The sequence below is a fragment of the Pteropus medius genome, unplaced genomic scaffold, assembly GCF_902729225.1.
Source record: "Pteropus medius unplaced genomic scaffold, Ma_sr-lr_union100, whole genome shotgun sequence".
In the NCBI taxonomy this organism is placed as follows: Eukaryota; Metazoa; Chordata; class Mammalia; order Chiroptera; family Pteropodidae; genus Pteropus; species Pteropus medius.
Genome location: NW_024343732.1, coordinates 5,064,692 through 5,084,416, shown reverse-complemented (window position 1 = coordinate 5,084,416; position 19,725 = coordinate 5,064,692). Strand labels below are relative to the sequence as shown.

At 52.1% G+C, this 19,725-nt stretch overlaps 1 protein-coding gene across 1 annotated transcript in view; it reads left to right on the top strand.

The window, feature by feature from the left end:
- PEBP4 (phosphatidylethanolamine binding protein 4) overlaps window positions 1–19,725 on the top strand; it is a 221,391-nt gene that overhangs the window by 189,129 nt on the left and 12,537 nt on the right. The window contains exon 5 of the mRNA XM_039868112.1: window positions 18,686–18,731. Coding sequence (XP_039724046.1) covers window positions 18,686–18,731 — 46 coding nt within the window. The remainder of the gene's footprint in view (window positions 1–18,685; window positions 18,732–19,725) is intronic.

The following is a 19,725-nucleotide window of genomic DNA, read 5'->3' as shown; positions in this document are numbered from 1 at the left end:
AGGAAGGAAGGAAGGAAGGAAGGAAGGAAGGAAGGTTCCCCTGCCACAAGTTGGGTGCATTTTTCAACCTGGAGGACAACGCTTTGATTCGGTTCCATAGAAAGAGAATCCACTTTGTCACTTCCTCCCACATTCTTCTAAGCAAGCATTTGAGAGACACTACCCAGCTGGGCAAAGAGCATCATGTCTGAAATCAGAATATCTGGGTTTAATCCTAGTTCTGCCACATAATTACCTGGACGAGTCACTGCCCTCCCCCAGCCTCGGTTTCCTGCCTTGCAGGGCCATTGGGTTGACCAAGTGGACAGATAGATGTGGATCTCATGGACAAGGCAGGCACTCAGTGTGTGTCAGTCCCTCCCCTCTGCCCCAGGCACTTACTGCACGTCTTCCTCCCGCCACAGGATTAGGAAGGAAGTGGACAAGATGCACTAGACGGGTTCATAGCCAGAGGAGAGAAGAGCAAGCAGCTGCAGTTCTAGGCCGAGAGGGGTCTGCCCCACTGTGGAGCTAAGCAGGGTGTGAGCGGGAGGAAGCGGTGGGATAAGGGCAGTTGAGGGAGGCGTCACAGCGGGAGAGAAGTGGGAACTGAACCGGAAAGACGAGAATCAGAGAAGGGCATTCGAGGCTGAGAAAATACATAGCCAGGCCCATAAGGACCCTCAGCTCGTATTGGTCAAGCTGATGAGGGACCTGAAGAGAGCCTTTAGCCTCAGATGGTAAAACCTCTAGCCACAGGACCCCGGGCCCTTCCTGAGTCACCTGGCCACCCATATCCCCCAGGTCCTGCTTCCCCATCAGGTTACCAGTGCCTCTGCCAGGACCCCAGGCTGGTGAAATGTTGACTCTTCACAGCCTATACCTCTCTCTGTCCTCTCTGCTCTCGCCCCCCCCCACCCTCACTCCCAATGGTGGCACTCAGGGTGCCCTGGCCCAGAAGGCACTCGGGAGAAAGGGCCTGATCCTGTAGAAAAAACCTCCTGCCCCCAGGCCTGGGCAGCCCAATTTGAGCACATCCCGGGACACCCGAGAAATTCCAGCCAAGGGAAGAGAAATCACCTCTTCTCTTCAGAGCGGAATTTCCTTAACACGGCCCCCTTCGTTATGAAGCGTGGGCCAAAGGACATCGGACTGTGAGTCAGGAGGCTTAGATCACAGGCCAGGACAACTGGATTCCATTCCCGGATCTGCCGACTGACACTATAATCTCTGGCAAGTCGCTTAACCTCTCAAGGGCTGCGTCCCCACTTGCAAATGATGGGTGATCATCTCTACGCTTTCTGCCTCTTTAGGAAGGAGGATTAAGTGGATACAGTGGCACAGAAGTGCCTGAAATACCGCAAGAGTGGAGAGTGCCTGACACGTGTCTAGGAGGGTGGTTGTGACTCTCTAATACCCATGAAACCACCTCTGAGTGACTCACCTCACCTGTTGCTTCCCGCTCTCCCAGAGGACGTAAATCTGTGCCTCTCTAAGTGTTCCTTTCATTCTGCAGTGCCTCAGCTGAGAGGCTAAGTGGGATCCAGGGCAGTGTTTTTTCTGCCCTACATTGTAAGAGGGTGATTGTCCCCAAGGGGAAGAAGAGGAGATGTTGGTTAGGGGCACAGGAACTTGCTTTCTTGGGACCCTCTACCCTCCACATGCCCCAATTATCTGTAGGTGGCCTGGAGGCAGGGCTGAGCCAGCACCCAGATGGGAACACTGAGGCTACACGCTGACTCATTAATGAGTTTCTTGCCACTGGCAGACCATGTCATGGTGGCCCGTGGGTCCTGTCTAGGCTCTGACCAGAAGACCACAGTTAGCTCCAGAACTCTGGGGAAAGCATGTCGGGCTATCTCTCCAGCCTCGGGGGCTTGGGGACTCTGATTCTGCCCATCCCACCTCCCTGGGATGCTCCCAGTCACCTAGCATTCCCCTGCCATCCCCCAGGGGCTTATCCATAGCAAGTGCATTATTTATTTCCACCACATATTTTATTCCATGTGATTTCATGTTCCCTCGACCAATTTCTACAATTAAATTGGGGGGAAAGGGAGGGCTCAAAGAACAACCTGAGTCTCTCACTGAGCTAATCCTGGGAACACAGGGGCAAGTACCTCTTTAAAAACCCTGCCTGCATAGCAGGTCACCCTGGCCCACAGCCACAGCACCCCAGGCTGTGATCTCACCAAGCTCCAGGAAGCCAAACAGGGTCAGGCTTGGCTAGTCCCTGAGCAGGAGACCTCCCAAGCAAAACACAGGTGTTGCTGGTGATTCAGCGGGCGGGCCCCTCCCTCCTCGAGTCTGGGGCTTCTCAGGTGTTAGAGTCGAGGCTGGGATGGTTCTGTAAGCTCCTATCAGTCAGTAGGAAGGGGGCGTGGTGCCACCAGTGGTGCCAAATGCTCTTTCTCTGCCACCACGTGTTACAAGTGTCAGTGTCGAAACAGTTCTTAATAATCAGGGTGTATGCGCTTCCTCCCTCCCCAACCCCTGCCCACCTCCTAAGGCTGGTCAGCCATCGACCTAAATTCCTTGGGTTCGTTCAAACAGATAAGCAAGCGGTGGAGGAGGAGGACAAGGCAGCCTCCAAGGGGCCTCAGGCTCAGGAACCAATTGGCCTCCACTCCAAACAGCTGGGGTGTGTGGCTGCCACCAGTCTCTGGGCCTCAGCCCCCAGAATGGTCCCTTCTGGTTTGGGAACTGGTAAGGATGAAAGAGGTCCATTAAATGAGGGCAATCATTAGCCTGTTTTATGGGTACACAGATATTCATTAGACCCCAACCTGGTCATTAGAGGCTGCAGGGAGAACTCAGGCCCCTTTTTACTGTAGTAAAAACTGAGGGGTTTCTTCCTCAAAGGAAGTTCTGCTTCTGTTCCTGGCAGGACGCCTGCCCAGGAGAAGGTCAGTAGCCTCCACTCCAGGCCATACTCTCACTCTCTTTCCTCCTTCTCCACCCCCAATTCTCCCTTCCCCGCAGCCAGGCAGCCAGGCAACCCAAGGGAAGGGCCAGGCAGCTCGAGGAGGAGGTGACAAGGGCCTAGGGCTTCTTGGTGGTGAGGAGGCCCTGAAAGCCCAGGCCTTCTACCTGGAGTCTGAAAACAAGGACTTTTCCATCCAAGCACAGAGCTTTCCATCCCCTTCCCTCGCCAAGGACCACTCTCAGGCGGAGAGCGTATTCACGCCTCCTCCAGGAAGTCCTCCCTGCCATTCCAAGCTAGGCCCTCTGTAAGTCTTCTTCTTAGCACTCATCACACCTCTAATTACCTCTAATTACCTCTTGACTCTCACGTTCCTGCTAGACTGTAAGGACCCCCACGCGACACAGGGCTTGGCACTTAGTAGGAGCTCAATAAAAGTGGGTTGTATTGACAGTAGCCAGGAGCCAGGGCAAGGGAATTGGGGTAGAAAGAAGGACTCTCTCCTAGCGCCAGTTCTCTCTCTGCCTTTTCCCATGGTCTGAATGATCCGATGGCCTGGCTGTTGTTCTCAAGGCCACAGTTAGTGAACAATTGGAAATCAAACCGTCTGCCATTGTCTAGACAGTGCCCCCACTTACCTCCTAAATCTCATCCCTTCGCACAAATCTCATTGAGCAGCTGGTTGGATCTCTCCTTGCAATAGGCTCCCTTCCTGTAGCGGGATACCCAGTGACAGAGTAGAGCAGTAGGATAAGCCCACTCCTCCAGGACAAGCTCCTCATGCATGGCAAGACGGGATGCTCAGGGGGCGGGGAGGGGAGGAGGCTTGCCCTCTTCCCCATTAGGGCTGGAAGCCTCAGTAGTAATAAGTTGGAGCCCATCCTGCTGGTGCAGGCCATTGAGGCTGAATGGAGCGCAGCCAGACCCCACAGAGAGGAGCAGGGCTCCCGAGCTGGCAGATTAATCAGCTGTCATTTGCATTTATTAAATGTCCCTTGCTTATGCACTTCAGCCCAGGATACCAGGGCAATTCACTGCGCACAACGAAAAGTTCCGGGGAGAAGTTTATGTCTACTCCCTGGGGCTTAGCATAGGGATAGGCCTGCAGCCTAGAATCCCAGACCCCTAGGGTGGAAGTCCTCTGAGGGCCAGCCACATGGGCGGGGACTAAAGAAGGCAGGCTGAACCCCAGACCTGGAAGCCTGAGGAGTCAGCAGCTGTGGAGCCTAAGGCCATGGGCCCTTGAGACCTTTGGGCTTCTTTCCTGCTATCACCCCATCCCCTTTCTTTCCATCTCCTCATGGCCCTGGGCCCTGTCACCTGAAACTGCTGGGCCCTCCTCGAGGTTGTGCAAAGATTCATTTCAACACCCTCTGAGGTGATGATTTCTGTAGGGCTGGAAGCCAAGCACCACCACAGTCCCTAGCCCAGCTCTCCGCCTTCCAGGAGAAAGACGGGCACCAGCTCCAGGGGCAGCCAGAGTCCCTGGCACGCGAACCTTTCGATTGGCCTATAGGGCTCAACTGAGTGGCCCTGAACAGATGACCACGCCCAAAGGGGCAACGTAGTGACCCAGCTTCAGCTGGCTTTTTCCCGAGAAGGCCACAGATCTCTCTTCCTCTTCCTGGGGTTATGTCAGTCCCAAGCATTCCAGAGACCATGGGACCAACTGTGAGGTCAGGGTGGAGTTTATTGAGCTCAGTCTCAGTTGTTTTCTCATTGCGATTGCCAAGCTCCGCAGACTGGCATTTGCCTGCCGGGCACTGTAAAAGGTGACACAACAGAATGAGAGCACACCCTCGTTCCGGCTGATGTCTGTGTGGCCCTGGACCCCAGCAGGCTACCCGCCGGTGGGCCACGTTCACTATTTTTTTGGCCCAGTCAAATGAGCCTGGCCTGACCCAGGCAAGCAGGGGCACGATGGCCCACCACACAGGCCCCGGCGTGGCCAGGGGCCGTGAAGGCAGACTGGCAACTTGTCGGGACGGCAGCTTTGCTGGGGCATCTCTGAGGAGAGAAGACTCAGGAAGTTACTTGGATGCAGACCTCCTGCTGGGACCAGGGCCCTAGAGCTGACCCTGCCCCATAAACCTAGTCCACCTCGCACGCCCTTCACTGGTCTGCCGGCTACAAGGAAGAGCCATGATCTCTTGACTCCCTTCCCCAAATCCTTGAACACTTGAGGAATGACCATTCCCCTCCTCGAATAGGGTTGGGTAATGGGGGGGGAGAGCACCAAGGAGTGTGTCAGACACCCCCTAGAGCATCCATCAACAGTGCAGTCAGCTGTGGCCACACAGCGCCCCACCCCCCCCAGTGGGAGGGGCAGTCTTCTTGCCCAACTCCAGAAACTCAAAGGCTCAGACAGCGAGTGATGCTGAGTCACTGATCTGGGGGTGCTTTTCACAGCTCCAAGAGGGGGTACAAGGGAAAGGAGGTGCACACCAGGCCTGGCGTTTCCTGTTCCTGGACAGATCCCAAACCCTCCAGTCTGCTCTCTTCTTCTGACCACCCAGGAGCCCAACCAGTCCAAATAATCCGACTTGGGAGCTGGGGCCGCCTCAAGACCTAAAGGTCAGCCAGGTCCTGACCTGGAAAAGGTGATGCCAAGGGCAGTCCAGAGCCTGGAAGAGACCTGGAAGAGGACACAGTCTGGGACAAGAGCTTAGACGGTCCCACCACTGCTGCTACCACAGGTCCAACGAGGTGCTCCCTGTCCAATCCAGAGATTGTGGGGGGCGGGCACGGAGCAGAGAGCAGGACTCTGGGGCAGCCCTTCTCAGTCTTCAATGTGTATATGAATCACTTCGCCTCAGGCTCTGATTAAAATGAAGATTCTGATTCACTAGGTCTGGGGTAGAGCCTGAGATTCTGCATTTCTAAAGAGCTCCCAGCTGCTGCTGCTGCTGCTGCTCTGAGTAGCAAAGGGACTAGGGCCAAGGTCACTCTCAGTCCCTCTGAAAAGAGTGAGATGTGATTTGAGTCAGATTTGATCAGCTCCCCTTATTGTCACACTTTCTGATGATCAGAGGCTTCACAGAAACCCCGAATCTTACCGGCATCTTTCCTAGCTCAAAATTCTTCATCTGGAAGAAATTCTTTCTTCCAGAAAGTCTCTTTCTCCTTCTTTCCTTCCTTCCTTCCTTCCTTCCTCCCTCCCTTCCTTCCTTCCTTCCTTCCTTCCTTCCTCTTCCTCCCTGCCCCAAGCCTGCCTCACCTTCCTGCCTGCCTGCCTGCCTTCTTTTTACAAGGCAGCCCCAGGCGAGGGCTCTTTGGTGGGGAAAGAGGAGGTCCAAAAGTATGGATTATACTTTATCTTCTCACTAGAGCTGAGTATTGGAACCTAAAATAGGGCAAAGAAGGGAGACAAAGCAGAGAACAGAGCCGGGGATTATGGCTGCCAGCTTCCCCTCCCGGCTCCATCCTCCCCCACCCCACCCCTTTTCCCAGACGTTGTGGCCTGGGTCTTCTAGGACTACCCACATCTCATAGATGGTACTCAAGAGGGCAGAGTAGTCCAGAGACACCTACCTGGTCATTTCCTGGTGGGACAGGGTGGGAGGCTGAGGGGGTGCCTCTTGCACAAAAAGAGAAGAGATGGAAGCACTTCTGGAGCAGGAGCCAGAGGAGACCGCTGAGCCAGGCACTCTGAGAAGCAGTCAGTGACAGTCGTCCCTACTCCACAGAACCTGGGGGAGCCCCTATGCAGCTCTCACAGCCACCCCCAGGAGCAGTCCAGAAACAAGTGCCTGCTTGTTTCTGAATGGGACCATTCACAGGTCCCATTCCCCAGGCCAGGTGGGCACTAGGAGGCTGCTGGGCCGCCGCTGTTCATTGGGAGTTGGGAAGCCAAGGTCTGGTCAAGCCACCTTATGCGTCCTCCCCAGTTCCCCCCCACACCCCGTCCTCCTTGCCTGGGGTGCAGCCACCCAGCCAAAAAGACTGGATGCTGGAGACAGAGAGACGGAGGCAGGCGATAAGAGCCAGGTCTGAGAAGGGAGCCCTGCAGCTCCCTCCCCTCCTAACAGTTCCGCTGCTGCAAGGAGAGGGGACCAGGCCACCCTGCGGCCTCCTGCCGCGGCGCAAAGAGGAGGGCCGAGAGGACGGGTCTGTCAGCTCCGGCTGAGGCTCCCCGTCTGCTGCGGACACTCAGCTCTCCGAGGGTAACAGACCAGCGTGGTTCTTACTCAGTCCTGTTGCGGGCACTCAGCTCTCCGAGGGTAACAGACCAGCGTGGTTCTTACTCAGTCCTAATCAGCCATTTCCGTCCTGCTGTCCTGCAGGGGCCTGGAGACTACTTCCCACTCCACTCTTCCTAATCCCAAGGTCCAAGCTTTGCCTCGCCGATGACCCCTTCCCAATTGCCCGCCTCGCCTTGGTTCTCCCCTCGCTTCAGCTCTTGACATGCCTACCAGGGAGAGGTGCCTGAAAGAGGGAGTGTTTGCCAATGCGTGTGTGTAAATATGTGAGTATGCGCGAACACGTATGTAAGCCTGTGTCTGTGTGCATGACTGTATGTGTGACTGTGTGAGTGTGCAAGTGAGTGTGAGTGTGCATGTGTGTGTATATGAGTGTGTCTGTGCGTGAGCATGTGAGGATTGAGTATCTGTGCATATGTGAAGGTATGAGTATTGCAAATGTGTGTAAGTGTATATACATGTGTGCAACATGTGCATGAGGAGGTGTGTGAGTGCATGTTGTGTGAGCCTGTGTGTGTGAGCATTGTGAGTGTAAATGGAAGAGCATGTGTAAGTGTCTGTGAGCGTGTGTGCATAAGTGTGTAAGTGGGGTTGTGTGCGAGCATGTATGTATGTGAACATGTGTGAGTGCATGCGAGTAAACGTGTAAGTGCCTGTATGAGCATGTGTGTGTGGGCGTATAGACGTGTGTATATGTGAACATGCATGAGTGTGCATGGGCATGTGTGCATAAGTATGTGAGTGTGGGGGCTATGTGTGAGCTTGTATGTATGTGAACATGTATAAGTGTATGTGTGTGTTATAAGTGTGTATATGTGAGCATGAGTGCGAGCGTGTGTGTGAATGCTGTGTGAGCATGTGAATGTGTGTCCGTGTGAGCGTATGTGAGCGACGGTGAGTGCGACTCACCACTCTCCCTTTCTCTGGCCCTCACACCTGCTGCCCCTGCCTCTCAGGGGCCAGTGAGCTGCAGACCTTAGTCTCCTTCCCTCACTCCCCCTTCAAGGAGCCCAACCCTCCAACTTTAGCTGCTCCTACCCCGCCCCACACACTCCAGATCATTCCTCCCAGTTTTGGAAAAGTCTTGCCACTGTTTTGCTTCTCCTGCTTTCCTCACCGAGCAGTTTCTGGCCAACTTTCCACCTGGCTGCAGAACCAGTGGCTTCCCACTTCCTCCCTCTCCCAGGATCCCCTGTCTGACCCCTGTGGCTGGACCCCACCCAAGCCCCTTTTTCCTCAGACAGCTCTCTCTCCTGACCCTCCTCTGAGCCGCCTGCGTCCATCACTCTCCCAGCTGTGAGTGTGTATATGTCTCCATGGGGTCGGGGGGAAGAGAAAGGAGCAAGGAGCGAGAGAAGAAAGGAAGCCGGGCTCAGATGGTGTCATTAGGAGACATTAATGCCCATCATCAAGGCATATTAATAAACATTATGTGCCACGCACTCCGCACACGCCGGGCAAGTGCAGACCCAGCGGGACGGGCCCCACAGTCACAGCTGAGTAACCTCTGAGCCCACGGCACAGCCATTAGCCTCATGAGGTTGACCCTGCCAGGAGACTCCTTGGGCCCATCGTAGCAAAAGAGAGCTCGCAGGATGGGTTCTGGCCACCGTGCCTCCTCCTCCTTCCTCTGAGCCCGGCGAAGGGGAGCCATAATGACCCGTACACTTGGACGGCACTGTGGGACTTCGGAATATTTCATTTCCTAATTTCATCTTCCCAGCAACTCTGTGAGGAAACCAGGGCAGGTATCATTATCATTGCTCCTTTATAGGTATAGAAACTGACGTTGAGAAATTGTCTTACTCAAAGTCATGTAGCTAATTGGTAATGACATTGGACTGGAGCCCAGACTGCCCTTTAGAACGGCTGTGTTAACAACTCAGGCCCTAATTGCATGGAGCCGCTTTTAACTGGATTTCCCTAGCTCTTGCAGATGCCAGAAATCAGACCACGAAGCAAAACTCCTTCAGCGGGGCAGCAGGCCTCTGTCTTCCCAGTGCGGGGTGCTCCTCAGGTCACTCAGCTTAGCAGGAAATGTCCTGGAAGGCTGGGGCCAGGGTGAGCTAACTGTAAAGATGCTGGCAGAATGCCTACAGCATCGTAGGCACCCGCAAGAAGTGGTTCCCCTATCTTTATGTACTGACCACTACAACGTAAAGATTAAATTATTGGCTCCTAAGGAGGCTTGAGCAGGCGAAAGGCCGAATGGCCCATTCTTTTTGTTTGTCAGCATTGCAGCCTGGTGCCATAGCAGGGTGCAAAATTGGTTATTCACTGTGACAACTACAATGGTGTTTAAAATTACATAAGGTTTTCTCCATGTGTGTTTAAGAAGACAAGAACTAGTGTTTTAATAAGGTTGCTATCCAAAATAGTTAAGATAAAAGGAGTTGGGGAGCTAAAAATATAAGATTCAAGAGAAGGAAAATGTGCTTATGAAGAATGCCCAATTCCCTACAGGGTTCCAGATAAATGAGGCATTCTAGCAAACTATTGTTGATCCGGAGAGCTCCGGCTTTTGTTCTGTGTATCTAGAAATGGCAGTCTTTAGTCTAAACTGACATCGATGCATAATAATTATACTTAGCTATCAACCTATGATACTCGCTCTCGACCTCTCCTAATATTTCTTGCCTATTTCTAAGTGGAACGGGTTTAATAAGACCGTACATTGTGTTCTTTATTCCTTTTGTCCTTCCCACCCTCCTCCTGACCCTACCTTAGAGCCACAATCAGAGAATGAGTGACCTGTGACAGGCAAGGGTCAAAGAGGTGTGGGTCCACCATCTCCTGAGGTCCAAACCAGTCCCTGAGCTTCAGATACTGAAAGTAACTCGGGCAGGTTTCTCCAAGCCAGGAGGTCAGATGGGAGTCCAGCCAGCGCAGGCCCCAGAGGGGACCAGAGGTTTGAAGCTGGCCCCGTGCGACGAGAAGCTTTGGGACCCAAATGCAAAGAAGAGAGTCATGTGTTCTCGAGGCAGTTACCTCTATGTGGAATGGTCCAGAGATTCTTTTTCTTGCTAGTCTTTTGGTTTTTTTTTTCTGTGTTTTAAAAATTTTTTTATAATGAATACATAGTGCTTTAATGACCTGTAACAAAAAATTACAGTTAGTAAAAGGGAGGCGTTTGGGTTCGGGGATCCCAGACTCACCTGCTCTGAGTGGGGCTGCAGTGTTGGGGTTCAGCTCCGTCCAGCTCGGACCTACTACGCATGGGCAGTGTCCCAAAGCCCAGCCCCACCCATATCCTTTCTTGACCAGAGAGGCAGCTTCACCAGCCTGCTCTGATAACCCTCCTGGGACACAGTTGCTGATCATTTGGAAAACGGAAGAAGTCTTGCCCAGGGTCTATAGACCCAAATTTTAGGTTGCTGATAGCTTTGATTCTTAGAAATCAGAAGCATTGCTCGCCTTTCAAGCCTAAGCCCAGCCCGCATTTCCAACTTTATCTTGAGCTTCTTCCAGACCCACCTGTTCTTTTCATATCTTGTTTATATATTTATATATTGCTTATGCAGTTTCCTCAACGTAAGCTGCCCTTCCCCTCCCCTATCTTGTTCACAGGAAAACTGAAAAACTCCAATACATCCTTTCAAAGCCCAGATGGAGTATAGCCTCCTTTCAACAGCTTTCCCTTATCGCTACCCTCAAGCAGTTACCACCTCTTCCTCTATGCTCCTCCAGCATTTCCTATAGATTTCAATTATTTAGGCCTATGTTACAGTTATTTCTTTGTTGACTTATCTGTCCCATTAGACCATGAGATCCTCAATACCATAAAATATGTCTCATCCATATGAGCTTCTCATTTATTGATTCGTTTATTTATCCATCTCCCCAACTACCGCTCCTCAGGGCCAGGTCTCTGCTAGATACTATCAGGTACACACAGGTGCAAGACAGCGTGACTTCCTTGGAAACCACATGCACTTCCCCAGGGCCTGGAACAAAGGGCCTGGACAGCCTGTAGTTTTAAGCCACAGGCAACACTGGCCATGGGGAACCTTGCCTCTTAACCCAGTGTCATGGAGAGGGGTGAAGGCCCTTTCATCTGGGTAAACTACTTACGCCAGGAAGTAGGTCATTCCCCCTCAGCCACACCCTTCCCCACCCCATTTTGGCATCTGGAGACCCAGGGAAGTAACTGACTCCAGGTCTGAAGCCAAACTAGGAATCAAAATCCATGGGTCCTATTGGCAGTTGGTGCTAAGATACCAGAATCTGCTGGCCATCGTTGGTATATTCTAAAGACGGTATTTATAAAAATGGTAAAAATTAAAGACAAAGAGAGAATCCTAAACGCAGCAAGAGAAAGGCAGCTAGTTACTTACAAGGGTACTGTGATTTCTCAACAGAAACTTTGCAGGCCAGAGGGGGCATTGGCACTAAATGTTCAAAGTGATGAAAAGCAAGGACCCACAACCAAGATGACTCTACCCAGCAAGGCTACCAATTAAAATTGACAGTGAGGTAAGGAGCTTTCCAGATAGGAAAAAGCTACAGGAATTCATCAGTGCCAAGCTAGAATTACAAGAAATATCAAAGGGACTTCTTTAAGAACAAGAAAGGGAAGAAAATACAACATAAATATGAATAATAAAATGGCAATAACTGTGTACCTATCAATAATCATTTCCAATGTAACGAGATTAAATGCTCTAATCAAAAGACATAGGGCGGCCGAATGGATAAGAAAACAAGACCCATACACATGCTGTCTACAAGAGACCCGCTTCAGCTCAGACGACACTCGCAGACTGAAAGGAAAGGAATACTTAATATCAGGCCAAATAGATTTTTTAAAAAGTCTATAATAACAGACATGAACAAAGATGAACAAAGATGAACATGACGTAATGATAAAGAGATCAATCCAACAACAGGATATGGCCTAGTAAACATTTATGCACCCAGCATAGGAGCACCTAAATATATAAAGCAAATATTGACCGACATAAAGGGAGAGATCCACAGCAATACAGCCATAGCAGGAGGCTTTCGCGCCCCACCGACACCAATGGACAGATCTTGCAGACAGAAAATCAACAAAGAAACAGTGGCCTTAAATGACACACTACACCAGATGGATTTAATTGATATTTTTAGAGCATTTCACCCCAAAGCGGCAGAATATACATTCTTCTCAAGTGCACATGGAACATTTTCCTGGATAGACCACATGTGAGGCCACAAAACAAGTCCCAGGAAATTTAAGAAGATTGAAATCGTATCAAGCGTTTTCTCCGACCACAAGAGTATGAAACTAGAAATCAATTACAAGAAAAAAACTGGAAAACACACAAATACATGTAGGCTAAATAACATGCTACTGAACAGCGAATAGGTTAACAAGGAGATCAAGGAAGAAATCGAAAGATACCTTGAGACGAGTGAAAATGAAAACACAACCACCCAAAATCTATGGGACACAGTGAAAATTCGTAACAATACAGGCCCACTTCAAGAAACAAGAAAAATTGCAAATGAACAATCCAACCTTACTCTTAAAGGAACTAGAAAAAGTACAACATGGGGAATATAGTCAATAATATTGTAATAACTATGTATAATGCCAGGTGGGTACTAGACTAATCGGGGATCGCTTCGTAAATTATATACGTCTATCCACTACGCTATACACCTGAAACTAATATGAAATAATATCAAATGTCAACTCTTCAATATTATTGAAAAATAAAATTGTTTTTTAATTGAAAAATAAATTTTTTTTTTAAATTCAAAGATAAAGACAATATTCACATGCAGCCCCCACTGCCCATGAAGGTGCCAGGAAGAGGCCTATCAGATCTTTGATGCTGACACTTCTTGAGGGGAACTGGTGCACAAAATAATTAGCCATCCCTCATCCTGGAGTCTAGAAGCTCCCAGGAGGGCTCAGGTCTGTGCCTCCTTCTCAGCACTTCCCACGGACTCCATTCCAGCCACCGCAGTGGCCAGCCTTCCTTTCCCTGGCCCTGGGGCCGAAAAGCAGGCCATAGGATTTATTGATCACAGCCTTTCCCTTGGAGCAGGCACCAGTCTCCGCTGGGCTGGGTCACCAGGCTGGTGCTAGGCCCCTGGGGCTCTCAGAGCCAGGGAGCTGTCAGTACCTTCCACTCACTTAGCCCTCGTTAATTGCAGAACACATAGACTGCCGGGTAGCACTTTCCAATCTTGTGTCTTTTCCTGGCTCCTTCGCCATTTGGCAGCTTGCAGGCAGCTGTGCAAAACAGCAAGGAGCTTTCTCGTTTGGTGCCAGTGTCACGGAGCCTGGAACTCGTCTCTATTTGGCCCTGTTTTTCCATCCTGCCCCCACCCCCACCCCAGCAAAGTGCTCTGTTTTGCTCACTTCTCCCTCCACTCTCCCTTATCTCCACGACATCTTTCCGTATCTCGCCTTTCAAGTTCAAGACTCTTCTGACGGCCCCCCACCCAGAGATCAAAAAGTGAAACTACCCACTCTGACTGGGGTTTGCAGCCAGGCAGGAGAAGTGATTGAATCCTCCTGTCCAGATGAGAAGAGGCGGATGAAGAGATTAAATCATCTCCCGCACGCTCGAGGAAATGTGCCACTGACCCTCCGCTTTGGGGGTCAGCAAACCCGAGAACCTGGGGCCTTTACAACCGCCCTGGTGGGCGGCCAGTTGCCTGTAGGTAATTGAAAGGGAATGAGGAAACTGGGCCGCCGCCCTGCCAGGATCAGCACAGAGCGGGGCCCTTTTCCCACCCACCAGGCTTCACGAATCTGGTCCCCACGTCTCGGACAGCCCTTACCTAAGGCAGTCCCCAGGCTTGGGGAGGGGAAGGGTGTCTCTGGACCCTTGATTCTCAGAAAATGTAGCTCTCTGGCTGTCCCAATGGGGACAAGAAACAAAGGATAGAGGTGACTTCTATCTAGCTGGCTCGTGTTTGTGGTTCTCCAAGGGCTTAATATATCAGAGACTGGTTCTGTCAGGGAACTCTGGGGCCTGGTCCTGGAGGGCAGAAGGATCCAGGTCTAGATAGCAGCTGTTTGGTCCTGTGCGAAGAGATCGAGACAGAGGGTCAGGAGTCCAGACGTCTTGTCCTGGCATCGAGGCCAGCTACCTGGGACATCTTGAACAAAAGCTTCGCTCATCTCTCCATGTGGTCCACAAATGTCTGCTGAACCCTTACTGTCTTAGCTTTGGTTCAGAGCCTGAGAACCGGATTCTAGTGCTAGTTGTTTATTTGCAAGCGGACACAAGGGAGCACCAGTAAGGGAGTGGGTCAGACAGGATAAGGAAGCCATCCGGTCAAGGTTCATGAGCACACAAGTTCTACTCTGCGTACCTGGACCCAGTGTGAAATATACTGCTCATTTCCCGCAAAAGGCAAGGAGCTAAAATATTAATGCACTAATTCTTACCAGCCATTGGTTCAGAGCTGTCGCCAGGGGCTGTTAACACCCCAGCACATCTGCTCTGCTGCACAGGTGGTGGAGAGGGCTCTGGAGGCCAGGAGAAACCGGAAGTAGAGCCAGCAAGCGCTGACCTGGCAAGGGTCAGAGGATGGGCCAGGGCACCGACAAGGCCTACTTTCCCCACTGTGTGCAAAGTATCTCAGGGGCTAAAGAGATAGGCAGGAGACAATCCCTGCCCTTGAGAAGCTTCTCTGGGTTTCTATCAGTCAAATGGGAGACCAATCTCTGCCCTTCCCATGCAAGGGCTGCAGTAAGATCCATTGGTTAGACAGGGCCCTGGAGAATAAATACTAAAAGCTCATTCCCGATGTAAGATATTAATGGTGGGGCGGGCGCCCGGCTTCCAGCACTGTGCTCTTTACTTGACCTGAGACAAGTCTGATACGGCTGTCTGCATCACCCTAGTCCAAGAACGGAGTTGCTACGACTGTCAGTCAAACCCCAACCTTTCTTAAGCATCTCACATGCCAGTTCCAAACTAGCTTGACAGAGAAGCAGTAGATTCTGGGGTAGGAGGAAGCTGGAGAGGAAATCTCATGTTCTATAAACCCAGAAATTCTTCCAAAGTGTCCATGGAGTCTACCTTCTCTGCAGTTGGAATAACATGTGCCAACTCCTACACCAGGCAGTCATGCACATACCCCACATACGCATGCACACACATGCACTAATACGCACTGGGAACCAACTTCTAAGGAAAAGAAGAGACTGTCTATATTGATCCTGGGCATTTAAGAAGCCCGCTGAGCATTTTCCACACCCTCTTCCCCTTCCCTATTGGGAGAGTGATGGGTATCGGGCTCCCCACTTCCAAAGGATGCTGATAAGGAAAAGAGCTGCCTTCCCGAAGTCCTCCAGTCCTGGACACACAGAAGGGCCTGGGATGTCCTTCCAAACCCGAACACATGAGGTGCACCTGTCCTGATAGCCTGAAAAACCCATCCTCGTCTCTTCAGTGTTCTCGGGGGTCAGAAAGCCGACTAATTCGACACTATTTGTAATTTCTGTCATTATTTCCTTTTTTTAACCTTAGCATTTAAACAAGTTCATTTTGAAAATGCCAATCTATTTTAGCTCTAGTAAGAGAAAGGAGAATATTTCTGTGCTCCAGGCCCATCTTAAAAAGGAGCAGCATACGTGGGGCCTGGGGGCAGGGGTCCAGGTGAGGCGACTAGGTGTGGGGGCCTCTCAGCAGCCCTTCCCCTCCTGCAGACTCTCTTTCCAAAGTTTCTCTCTGCTCAGACTTGACAGGTGTGGAGACTGTCCCTCAAATGCTGGGCTCATCATCTACCATGAGGGCACTTCCCTCAGTCCAGTCTCCCTGGGACATGCTCAGGAGGATAAACGTCCCCCTCTCCCCTCTAGAAACATCCCTGAATCTCATCCGTCCCCAGAGATGTCCAGCTTTCTAAGGTGACCTCAGGTTCATGGTGATACTGCAATCCATGAAGGTGCTTTAGGAGAGCTCATATTTTCATAAGGTGGGGTACGGAGGGGTGACCACTGGGGACCAACCCCAGCATTCCAGGTAATATCTGTGTATTTTAATAATGGTCGTGTTTGTTTGTTTGTTTGTTTTTAAAGAAAAAAAAAGACTTCTTAGAGGACTGATGAGATTGTCATAATGTCATTGAAAAAGCACAGAACAGCACTGCAGGTCAAAAGGCATGAGACTCTGAGCTAATGGGTCTCAAAGGTCAGAGGATCTAAGGCCCCTTCCTCCTAGAACATTTGAGGATTTTCTCACTTGCTCCTGAGGCTCTGGATGAATAGTTTGACCTCTCTGGGGACTCAACTTTCTCACCCTTTGAATTTGATTTCCTAAGTCCTCTCCCAGGTACTGACGCTATGGTAGAAATTTTAGTCTCCCCCCCATTCCCCCCACCAGGACGGACCAATGCTCCACCCAACGAAAGTAAACACCAGCCATAGTGGCCACATACCGGTGGGGGCCCCTCTACCACCTGGTCCTTCCTCAGTGCCTGTCTCCCCTGCTCTTCCAGCAATGACCAGCGCCTGTCTATATGACAAACTCCAGAGAGACCTGAAAGCCTCCGAAGGCCATCAGTGTCCTCTACGCACAGCCCCCCAGCAGCCGCCTTGGCTGAGCTCAGGGGCAGCGGGCCCAAGGAAGGTGGCAGGAAGGGCCGCTGGCTTTACAAGATGAGTGCCAGGGTTTGCGTGTGTCTTTACAAAGCTGGGCCCAGCTGATGAGAAAAGACTCTCCCGAGGGAAAGGGAGGGGAGAAGAGCTTTCCCACCCCAATCAAGGCTCCAGATCAGATTTTCCGCACTGCTCTGCACACACTAACTCCCTGACCTTATGGACCGGGCCCCAACCCTCACCCCCTCTGGCACCACACAGAGGAGAGAGGCCTGTTTATCACTCTGGGTGGGACCCAAGCCTGTGGGGAATTGAAAACAGTCAGCTTAGGTTGCTATTGTTTTGTTTAAACAAACCCGCTGGCTGGGCCGACTTGGAAAAGAATGAGGGGGAGGCTGGGAGCTCAGAGCTGGCTGGGCTGGGCCGGGCCAGACTTCCACAGGCTCAGCCATCTTGCTAGGGTGGCCACAGAGCTATTTTGGGAGAGTGGCCGCTAGGCCTCGGGCCCTCTGGTCCTCTCCTCGGATGGGTATGGTGGAGCCTCCATTCCCCAGCCCCTTCTCCCAATTCCGGTGCCCGAGCAGCTCATCTCCTGGCCACACCTGAGCCTCACACCAGCCCTGGATAAGACAAGAAACGATTACTGCAAGAGTCAAGGAACTGAGCTGAGAGAGGGCCAAGGCAGAGCCGTAGTGCACTGCGCTGCGCTGCGTCCGAGGGGTTGGGTTTGAAGGCTACCAGATGCTCCGGAGCAGACAGGACTGGGGCGAGGGAGGGTGGAAGGGTGTCAAAGGACAGAGAACTCACCTATGTGGGGTGAAGAAAGCAAAGTAGGAAGGGGCTCAAGGTGGAGGGGTCCATCCCTCTATGGTCTCCGGCCCCTGCCCCCAATCAAAGGTAACCCAGACCAGTGGAGACCCAAAGGGAAAAATGGTGGGCAAGCTGCAGCCCGAAGGGGAGGAGATGGGGGAACGGGTTTCTCGAATAGGGCTGTGGGGCTTTAGTTCAATCCAAAGTAAACCACACTAGGGGTCGGGTCACCTGGCTGACCCTGAGATTTTCCTCAGAGAACTGAGATAAAACCTCACGCTCCCCCTCAACACCCCTACCACTCCCCCCATCCCCCCACCACCACCCCGAGCACCTCTGCAGGGGGAGGAGCAGGGGCTGCGCCAGGAAGGGCCTGGTGGAAAGGTGGCCAGGGCACAGTTAAGTGTTGGCAGAATCAGTGAAGATCCACGCTAATCACCATCATTAAGGCTATAAAACCCCACACCTAGGGGGCCGCAGGGCTTCCTGGCATGGCCCAGGGCCCCGAGCTGTGGCACGAACCCAGAGGCCCAGCTCCAGTCCCTTTCATCTGAGCATCTCCCAGTCCTGCGCAAACATTAATTAGCACCCGCCCCCGGGATCACCTCATTATCGCACAGACACTGAGCGGAGGGGAGAAGGGAGGGCAAGGAAGAGAAGGAGGGAAACTGAGGCTGTCCGGGCAGCTAAAGAATCTTCCTCGGGGGTGTGGGCTGATTTTGGTGGAGGCTAGAGACTACCTAGGAGTCAGGCAGTCCGGCCTCCTCCTTCCCTTCCTGGCCCTTCTGGCTGTTCAGGTGGCCATTGGCCTGATGTTGTGAAGGCCCCAAAAAGAGCCTGAGAGGAAGGGCTGGCCTAGCAAGCCTCTGAGGTCTGACCAGACCCCATAAGCTGAGAGTCGTGTCCTGTAGCTAGTTTGGGGGCAGCCTATCTGGAAGTGTCCTCTCAGGCCTCTCCAGAGATCGGGGGTCCACCCCTCGCTGCCAGGCCATTCTCAGAAATATCTGTGTCTATCCTCTCTCCCTGGATCCTGAGGAGACCGTTCCAAACCCCACACCCCCATTGTAGCAACGTCTCCTGGGAGCAGCCATCCATCTTTCTCCTCCTCCATCCCACTCGCTCAAAGAGAAAAAGAGTGCAGCAGAGGCCGCTTTGGACTGAAGGGTGATGGCGTGGCCTTCCGCTGCCCCAGGAGTGACCCTCGCCCCTGCCTGTCTCTTGTTTCAGGGCACAGACATGAAGAAAGGGAAGATAAAGGGCCAGGAGTTATCATGTGAGTAAGACCCAGCAACACTCCTTCCCCCACCCAGGGCAATGATGGCAATCACCAGAATGATAACGATACAACCACATGTGGATACTTCGCAGTATGCGAAGCACTGATCCAAGAGTTTACCTGTATGCTCTGATTTAATCTTCACAACTGCCTTTTAAGGTCTCTGCCAACAATATCTCTATTTTAAAGAGAATGAAACTGAGGCACAAACTCCCCTGTGTCACGCAGCTAGTAAGAGAGAGAGCCGGCGCTGATGCAGACACCTACAGGAGAGCACCCATACCAGCTCTCCTGGCAGAGACTGGCAGGGTCGTTCCCTTCCCCCTGCCCACTGCTTTTTGTTTCCGGCCCCCAGTCCTACGAAGCGGAAGCGGTCGTGTGTGGCTACAGAGACCTCCCTCTTCTCTGATGCCCTCCTCTTCCCGCTCCATCCTCACTTCCACCTCCCCCGTCCTTCTCGGATCCCAGCTACAACAGCAGGCTCTCCACTGATGCAGGGAGCGGTCAGGGGGCAAGTTGGCCTCTATGAAATGGCTGAGCAAAATGACCGACGGAGCCTCATGATTTCATAAATCACTGTGGCTCAGGCACCAGATAGGCTGGATTTAAACCTCAGCTCTACCGCTTGCTGTTGACCTGACTTAGCCTCTCAGAGCCTCAGTTTCCTCATCCAGAAAGTGGCAATAACCCTACTTTATCAAGGTGTGGGAAAGACTGAGATGTCACCCAGCCAGAGCCTGGCCCCGGGAAGTGGCCCAAAGCGTGTGTCCCCTCCCTTGCTCCTCACGCCTCTCATCTCTGCTTTCGGAGGGAGACTTCTTCAGGAAAGCTCCCTAGTGAACGGGATTCAGTCTCTACCTCCCCTAAGGATATTCTCAGATGCACAGAACCAGTGATTTCCAGCTTCCATCCTTATCCACACAGAATCATGGTCACCGGTCTCTAGCAGCGTGGGATACACCCACGCTCAAGTGCACTTAGCCACCCACGC